The sequence below is a fragment of the Castanea sativa genome, chromosome 12, assembly GCF_040712315.1.
Source record: "Castanea sativa cultivar Marrone di Chiusa Pesio chromosome 12, ASM4071231v1".
Classification (NCBI taxonomy): Eukaryota; Viridiplantae; Streptophyta; class Magnoliopsida; order Fagales; family Fagaceae; genus Castanea; species Castanea sativa.
Window position 1 is genome coordinate 47,868,240 of NC_134024.1, and position 9,379 is coordinate 47,877,618.

The 9,379-nt window shown below is 32.2% G+C and overlaps 1 protein-coding gene across 1 annotated transcript; it reads left to right on the plus strand.

Annotated features, from left to right (window-relative positions):
* Positions 1-5,816: 5,816 nt before the first annotated feature.
* LOC142619635 (galacturonosyltransferase 8) lies at positions 5,817-9,056 on the plus strand. Its single transcript, XM_075792834.1, has 3 exons — positions 5,817-6,150; positions 6,624-7,871; positions 8,501-9,056. Exons 1-3 carry the CDS (start codon positions 6,007-6,009, stop codon positions 8,774-8,776), a joined length of 1,668 nt encoding a protein of 555 aa, XP_075648949.1. The 5' UTR covers positions 5,817-6,006; the 3' UTR covers positions 8,777-9,056.
* Positions 9,057-9,379: the final 323 nt, after the last annotated feature.

A 9,379-nucleotide genomic window follows, 5' to 3' on the forward strand; every position in this document is an offset into this window, starting at 1 on the left:
AATTAAAGCCCACTTAAGTCTCCATTACATTTACATTTTCTTCTATCCAAGACAATAACCCATAAAGAAACGAAAGCCCATTTGAGTCTCCATTAAAATTCATATATGGGCTTTTTCTTCTGTCTAAAAAGAAACGAAAGCCCAATTGAGTCCCCATTAAAATTCATATATGGGCTTTTTCTTCTATCCAAGCCGATGGCCCCTAAGGAAATTGGTTCAAATGGAAATGAAAGTAGATGTCAATTAGCCCATTTTATTAGCTTAATTATACACTAGACTCTACATGAAAAGTAAAAATATGGCAATGAGACGGGACAAGGTTAGATCAAGGGTCTCCTATCCATGTCATGTTCTATTTTTAAGGCTGGAAAAATCACACAGAATAAGAACTGTTCTGGACAGTTTAGAGGTTTATGGCCATTTTTAATGCAAAAAGGGTTTTTTTTTTTTTAAATCATAATAGTGTAAGAAGTTATAAGAACTTCTTCATATTTAACTTCTATTTAAATTGTATAAAAAAAATTTTATAAGAAAAATACAAGTAATTATAAGTGGTCATTCTAATGCAAAAAAAATAAAAAAGTGAGGAACATGAGAAATTTGTTTTAAATTTTAAATGTAGTGTTTACAAGTTTTAAAGTAATGTGTGTATTTTGGACCATTTCAAAAGTGAATATAAAAAAGTTGTATGTTTTCAATAATATAGAATTATAGATATACATATTAAAATAGACGGTGTATTTTGAGTTCTAGTTAACTCAATTGGTAAATCTCTTATTATCAAGTAAAAAATCTAAGGTTCGAATGCCACCTACACAAAAAATCGTTTCATGTTTTAACTTAATGATAAGAGCAATTATTATGGAGGGGACTATAAGTTGGAATTCTACAATTAAAAAAAAAAACTATGTATTTATGATGTGTATCATAATTACAAAATATTGCAAAAAGAAAGACATTTTATTCCTCGGCATATAACAAACAAAGTTATACCAAAATAAAGTGGGTGAATCATGGGTCAAACCAACCCAACATACACACAAAGCAAAATTGCATAATTTAAACTACCCTCATCACAAGCGCTTCACGCGTGCAATGAGGCTTTTTTTTTTATGTGACATGGGTAGTTTTTTTTTTTTTTTTTTTATATAACATTTGTTTGATAGGAACTATGGGTAGGTTTTTTTTTTAAATAATTTTTTTTATATACAGAATAGAGAAAGGGAAAACCTAAACTCAATACTTAGCGGAACATGAGGTAGTGGAAGTAGGAAGGAACTTTTTAATAGGATTTTTTTTTTTCCTTATTTTTATATAAGAGCAAGGGACGTGGGGTAGTGGAACATGAGGTAGTGGAAGTAGGAAGGAACTTTTTAATAGGATTTTTTAAAAATAAATTTTAAGTTATAAGAACGTGGGGGTAGTGGAAGTAGGAATGAACTTTTTAATAGGATTTTATTATTATTATTATATATAGGAGTAAGGGACGGGGAGTAGTTTTTGTTTTATAGGAATATTTCTAATTTATTGTCAAGTTACTATTTTAACCTCCATAGAATAATAATAAGTTAATCAAATTAGGAGTACTTTTGACAATGAAAAAGACAATAATTAACTTTCTGAATCTTCTTAATATATAGAGATTACAAAACTTGCAGGCACCGAGCCAGAACTTTGAGTTGAGGAAGCGGTTTTACTGTTGGCTGTATGTAGCAGTTTCAACCTCTGATTCTGCTACTTAACTGCTGAGATTTTTTTTTTGTGGGTGAGAACAAAATTATTTTTGTTTAGAATTTTTTTAAAGGGTAGAGTTATTTATTTTAGATAAAATTAGTTAATTGAGATTAATTTTGTTTTTAATACAAGTAATTTTTGTTGACGATTTTTTTTTGGGCTTGTATATTTTGTTTTAGATTTTAGATCTATAAATTTTTTTATGGTCACTAAAATGAAGAAAATGCTAGAGCTACAAGTTTTTTATAAATTACTAATGTGATAAATGGTTACTGGTAAGTAAAAAATTGATATGAGTGGCGTGCCTATATGCGAACCAATAAGAATTTGCTATCAAAACGGTTTGTGAAAAATGTTATAAAAAAGTTTATAAGTATAGCATTACTTTTAAAAGAATCAATGATATTGTTAAAGGTAATTAAAATGTAATTTTATAAAATAAAATTGCTAAAATTAGTACACATATATATATAATAATATTTTTTTTTAAAAAAAGAAAATTAAGGGAGGCCATTGCCCCCCCCCCCCCCTAGTCCAAGGGTAGTTCCGTCCTTGAAAGCTTGGCTTGATTAAAGTAATGGGTATAGTTTTGTGGGTTTTTCTTAACCCAACCAATCTTAATAGTAATAGTTTGGGAATTTTAAAATGAGTTTAGCTTCTTTTTTTAAACCCATTAAGCATTCACACGTTAAAAATTTAGCTTCTAGTAACTCAAAAAATAACTTTATCTATTTTAACATATTACTTTATACAATACATCTAACATCACATACTTTATTCTTTTACTATTTCATTTAAACATTCTTTTTTTGTATTTTACCACTCAAGTCTCTCTCTCTCTCTCTCTCTCTCTCTCTCTCTCTCTCTCTCTCTCTCTCTCTCTCTCTCTCTCTCTCTCTCTCTCTCTCTCTCTCTCTCATTTAAATAACATTTTTTGTGTTTACAATCTAGCTACAATAAATTGCTAGAGATAACAGTTTACTGTAGCTAAGTATTAAAAAATTATAGATTTGGCACCTTTGATGTAGTGGGTTTTTTAGTATTTTTGGTGTTAAAATAGCATTTTAGCTATATTAACACAAAAAAATGCAAATGTCCAAAGGTTTTTAGGTATCCAAACTTAGCTTGATTACTAATTTAAAAATTATTAAAAAATATATATATTTTTTCGTTACCTAAAAAGGTAGGGTTTTACTTTCTATAATAAAAGTAAGTGTGTCTTTCTTTCTCCATTAAAATATTACTTAATATAGTGTAAAAGTGTTTAGTAATGTATATTTACCTTTCTCATATGAAATCAAAAGTTTAGGTTAGAAATTCATTTTGTTGGGAAATTCATTCATTTGCATACAAGTACAGCATATTCTTGGTGTGCATATATTATGCCCTTAGTTAATAATAATAATAATAATAATAATAATAATAATAATAATAGTATAATTAGAAGAAGAAAAAACGAGTAAAAGAAAAAATTTGCATAAGAAAAGAGTTGGTTTATTTTTATACAAACCTTGTATGCCAAGTTGTTTATGGAACTTGGTTGATATTAATCTATCATTAAACTTTATTAGGCATACTAATCAAAAGTTGTGTTAAAGTCAAGGATTCAATCAATGATGAGTCAATTTTGGATGTAAAAAAACCGTACATATTTTCTTATTATTGGTTTAGGGGAAGATCAACTATCGTGAACAAAATCTTGACTCTTTCTTTTCAACGGGGGATGAACAAAGTTTTCAAAAATTGTTTGACATAATGTAAATTGATAATAGAGTATATATAGCTGTAAGCCTGTAACCAATAACACAGCCGCTACGGTTGACATTATTTGTACTGCCGACATACCATTAACAATTTTTTATTCAAGCCAAATGAGAAGCTCGACGAACAATTCTTTCTGGAACTGAAAGAGCAAATCCATTACTGTTCATAAAAAAATAGTATCAAATCCATTACATGACAGGCCCAATTAAAGAATTTATGGGTTTGGTTTCGAGAGAAAAAAAAGGGTTAGTTTTTTTTTTTTTTTTTTTTTAGAGAGCAAATCCATTATTGTTAAGCATAATTTTTTTTTATCAAAGAATATATTGTCAAGAATAATTTTTAGGTACTTTACATGAAAAATAGTGCTCCCTCCTTTTACATTTATTGTGAGGTTTACTTATAAAATTTTTGGTGGGATCGACGATAAATATGATAGGAGAGTAGGAGTGTCCACGGGTTGATTCGGGTTGGGTTTGTGCCCAACCTGAAACCGACCTGATCAAATTAGGTGTGCAATTTCCAAGCCCATTGCTAACCGGTGAAGGACTCGGGTCAGACTAGTCGGGTTCTTGTTGGGTGACGGTCGGTCTCGATCGGGTTAGGGAGGAGGAGATTTGGACAGAACTCGTCGGATTTGGCCAAAATCGATTGGAGTCAGATTTTGAAGCAACAACTCACCAACCGACTTGCCAGAATCAATTTCTAGAGGTCAGAACTCACTGTTAAGCGTCACAAGTCTCAAATCCAGCGATTTTCAGATTGGTCCAGTCGATCTAGGCTGGTGGGTAAGATAGACCTAGAGAAAAGAATATCATTTCTCCATGTTTTGGGAGTACCTAAAAATTTGTCATTGTCAAATTAACTATCCAGAGTCTCTAACTATATTGACTTATACTCTTGTTATATTATTATTGCTTGCAAAATATCAACAAAAAAAAAATTAGAGACCAATAATTATCTTCTCATCTCATCATCAAATATTTTTAACGGCATGCAAAGCATAAATACAAAAAAAAAAAAAAAATTACGTGAATAAAAAAACAAAGAAAATATATAATTAATAAAATTTAAAATACTAATCTACTAAAAAAAAATTGTATAGAATGATAGTATAACATAACAAAGAAAGACATTTTTCTTTATTTGTTTTAATGCAATTTCCTTTTCACCAAAAAAAAAGAAAAAAAAAAAGAAAAGAAAGACATTTTTTTAATCTTGTAGTGCTCGCCTACGAGGCTACAGCTACAAAATCCTTGACAATGACACACAAGCTTCACTTTATAACTATACGTCTTTTAGTTTGGCTTGGTCTCTCACTCTCTGGGGTCCCGCCTCCACGTGATGTATCAATCGCCTTAAAAAAACAAAAATCATTCTATTTAAGAATAAAGAAAAAAATAATCGGCTTATTAGTACGTTTAGTAATAAACAATTCTAGAAAAATTTTGATATTAAAAATATAATAAAAGTAATGTTACAGTCATAAGTTATTTTATAATATTTTTATAAATTGTTATTATGTCCAATTTTTTATTAGTTTTTATTTAAATTTATCATTAATATCACTTTTTCATTTATTAATAATCACTCACCATATCAGAGTTTGTAAAAAAATTTGTATTTTTAGCATTACTCATATAATAAAACCTCAAAAAAGTCAAAAAAAAAATTCCTTTCCCATCAAAAATTAAAAAAATTATAAACCAATATTCCTAAGGTACTAATTAATTTTTCCCTTAAAAAGTAAACAGAGATGATTCTAGTAATAATTTGAATTTGGGACGTTTTAGTTTTTTTCTTTTTTAAAAGAGTTTTAGTTAGAAATACCAAAAATGTCGACAAACTAATAAAATCACTTGTTGTAATAGTAATTCTTAGGTATCTCGAAGTACAAAAATAGTTGTTTCTCTTCTCACATTCATAATATAGTCTACTCATTAAATTTATAATAAGGTTTATCACAAACGTGAAAGAAAAAAATACAATTTTTTCGAGCTCCAAAACGTACCCAAGAATATCTTTTATTAAATTTTGTAAAAATTTTAATATGATAATAAATAAAGAGCAATCAATCAATTTTTTAATATGATAATAAATAAAGTGCAATCATTGTAACCTAATACAGCTAATTAAATTCTTTGTAATTATAAAAGTTGAAAAAAAAAAAAAAATCATCACCGCCAATCCCGCGTTACAGTCACACCCGCCAGTTAGCACATATAAATAAACAAACCATTTTGTTTTTTTCTTATATAAAATAATAATAAAAAATTAGTGTAACCAGTAGGAGTATCTAAATTATTAATAAATAATCTCATTCTCTCTCTCAGAGATACGAATGCGACACTCAACATCATCGTTAAACTCAAAGTGAGAGCGCAATAGCAAACAGTTAAATAAAAATCCCAATCTCACAATCACAAATCACACTTCACACTCTCCACACAGTTCGATTATCAAATATCTCAAAAATCCACACATCAAAGCAAAAAGCAAAGCTTTGCGAAAATGGCGAACTTTCACGGACACCGAATCGGGAATGTGTTGAGGTTCAGACTATTAGCCTCCGCCATTCTTCTCTCTCTTTCTCTTTTCCTCACTCTCTCTTTCTTCTTCACTTCTCGCTCCCACGCTTCCCACCTCCACCACCTCGTAAGTCTCCCTTCTCTCTCTCTCTCTCTCTCTAGATCTCGATTTTTTTTTTCCCGAGAAACAATCAGATTTCTATGTATTTGTCTTTTTAACAAGCAATTTAAACAAAAAAAATATTGGTTTAATTGAAGTGAATGAGTTTCGTCGCTTAGTTTCGTTTTTGTTTCGGAAATGTAATTTGAAGAATGATATTTATTTTGATTTGAATTTTTTTTTTCCCGAGAAACAAACAGTTTTGTCTCTATTTATATTTGTTTCATTTTTAGCAAGTTTTCGTTTTTTTATTTTTTAAAAAATTGAAGTGAGTGAGTTCCGGATCTTACGATTTCGGATCGGAAATGTATTTAGAAGAAAATGATATTTATTTTGATTTTCTCGGGAAACGAACATGTTTCTAGTGTTGAATATTTACTGTAAATGTGTGAAAATTTTGTTAATTAGTATTTTTTTTTGGGTGGATTTGTGTGAATTAGGGATTCAAGTCTGGTTCGCGTAGATTTGGAAGTACTAGAAGAGCAGTATTAGCGTTGAAATCGGATCCTCTCAAGCCTCGATTAGATCAGATCAGAAAGCAAGCTGAAGATCATCGATCTCTGGCTTTGGCATACGCGCACTACGCTCGAAAGCTGAAGCTTGAAAACACGAAGCTCGTCAGGAACTTCACAGATCTGTCGAGGAACTACAGCGATCTTCTTGCGAAACAATCTTATCGCGCTTTGTTCGAAACCGATGCGGCCTCCATTGATGAATCGGTGTTGCGGCAATTCGAGAAGGAAGTGAAGGAGCGGATCAGAGCGACGAGACAAGCGATTGCGGACGCGAAGGAGTCTTTCGATAATCAATTGAAGATCCAGAAGTTGAAGGACACGATTTTCGGATTGAATGAGCAGTTGACAAAGGCGAAGAAGCAAGGAGCTTTCTCGAGCTTGATTGCCGCGAAATCGATCCCGAAAAGCTTGCATTGCCTCGCAATGCGATTGATGCAAGAGCGGATTGCGCATTCAGAGAATTATTCGGACGAAGGGAAGGAGACTCCACCGGAGTTTGAGGATCCGAATCTTTACCATTACGCTATTTTCTCCGATAACGTGCTCGCCGCGTCGGTGGTGGTGAATTCATTGGTGAAGAACTCGAAGGAGCCATGGAAACATGTTTTTCATGTTGTGACTGATAAGATGAATCTCGGTGCAATGCAAGTGATGTTCAAATTGAAGGACTACAATGGAGCACACATTGAAGTGAAGGCAGTTGAGGATTACAAGTTCTTGAACTCTTCATATGTGCCTGTACTTAAGCAATTGGAGTCTTCGAAATTGCAGCAATTTTACTTCAATAGTAAGCTTGAGAACGCAACGAAAGATGCCACGAACATGAAGTTCAGGAACCCAAAGTATTTGTCCATATTGAATCACTTGAGGTTTTACTTGCCAGAAATGTACCCGAAATTGCATAGGATTTTGTTCTTGGATGATGATATAGTGGTTCAGAAAGACTTGACAGGGTTGTGGGAGATTGATATGGATGGGAAAGTGAATGGGGCGGTAGAGACTTGTTTTGGGTCGTTCCATCGATATGCACAGTACATGAATTTCTCACACCCTTTGATTAAGGAGAAGTTTAACCCAAAAGCTTGCGCGTGGGCTTATGGCATGAACTTCTTTGATTTAGATGCTTGGAGGAGGGAGAAGTGCACGGAAGAGTATCATTACTGGCAGAATCTGGTAATGATTTGATTTTTTTCCCCTTGCTAATTTTACATCATTTTAACATGCTTGAGCAACAGTTGGTGTCCAACATCGGTACTTAGTGCATATTAATTTACTATACAACCTGTTTTGCTTGCAAATTGTGATGATGCACTAGTTTGAACGAACTGATCTTGCTTTGTCACTTTCTAAACACACTGCCTTTAGTTGTCTTAGTAAATACCTTATACTGAATGATAAATGATGCGGGGATATCAACACTGCCATAGGTGGGTACTGGTAGATTCCCTTATCTTTGAATTAGGGAATTGGCTTTGAATCCCATCTACACCAAAAACCAATTGGTGCCTTGGCCTGATGAGAAAGAACAATCATTATGAATTCAAATCTATTGTATCTATAAATACAAAAATAAAAAAATAAAGAAGAAAAGATAAACTGCTAGAGGCTATATCTTTGAAAAGAAGGGAAAAAAAAATTTATTGAACATCCTAGTTTCATTGTGATTAATTATTTCTGTTTTGCACTTTTGTGGGTTTGGTTATACTGTTCCCTCCTCCCCACCCGCCACCCCCCTCTTTTTTTATGGGTAGAGGCTTTATTGGAGTTATCATTATTAACCTATTATGGTGATATTGCTGCAGAATGAGAACCGCACCTTGTGGAAGTTGGGTACATTGCCCCCAGGTCTAATCACATTTTACTCAACAACAAAGCCATTGGACAAGTCATGGCATGTTCTGGGACTTGGTTACAATCCAAGCATTAGCGCAGATGAGATCCGCAACGCTGCGGTGGTGCACTTTAATGGGAATATGAAGCCATGGCTTGACATTGCCATAACTCAGTTTCGGCCACTTTGGACAAAGTACGTTGATTATGAAATGGAGTTTATCCAGGCTTGTAATTTTGGGCTCTAAATTAATAGTCATAGTTAAAGCCTCTATTCAAGGAATTGGGGTATGCTGGTTCTGCAGTAGCTTTCATCTGATTAGTTATATTGCCATTACTCATACATAAACCAAGTCTTTCTGTTTAGCACGAAAGAAAGTTTGCTTTCTGTCCAAGTGTAACATACTTCTTTGCTATATCAGTCTTAGAATTCTTCTTTTTGTATTTATAGTAGTAATTAATGTGGCAAATGTTCATTAAGAAGATTGTTGGAATACTGTTACAGTATTTAAGTTGCCTTTAGCTCTATATTTCACCCTTAAAATTGTAGCGACTTTTATTATTATTATCATTAGTTTAAAGGTAACTATTAACTGACATCTTCAGTTTCCTTGTCATATGGTAAATGTTAGGGGGATATTTAGTTGCAGAATAGTAGCATCTGGAACCCCCAAATTTCTTACTTGAATTTTCTGTACTGTTTTTTAAGAGAGCATTTTACTACTTGAATTGCAGGGAAAGAGGGCAAAAGAAAAAACAGATATATTGTCCATTTTATTTTTTTGAGTGATCTGATGCTGTTGTACTTTTGGTTAGATTGTTTGTGACATCATTCTTCCTTCTTCTGTGTC

Excerpts from the sequence above, each read along its gene's own strand:
- LOC142619635 (XM_075792834.1), top strand. The coding sequence starts at position 6,007 with ATGGCGAACTTTCACGGACACCGAATCGGGAATGTGTTGAGGTTCAGA. Across the intron at positions 6,151-6,623 it reads CTTCCCACCTCCACCACCTC|GGATTCAAGTCTGGTTCGCG; the intron begins GTAAGTCTCCCT and ends TGTGTGAATTAG. Across the intron at positions 7,872-8,500 it reads ATCATTACTGGCAGAATCTG|AATGAGAACCGCACCTTGTG; the intron begins GTAATGATTTGA and ends ATATTGCTGCAG.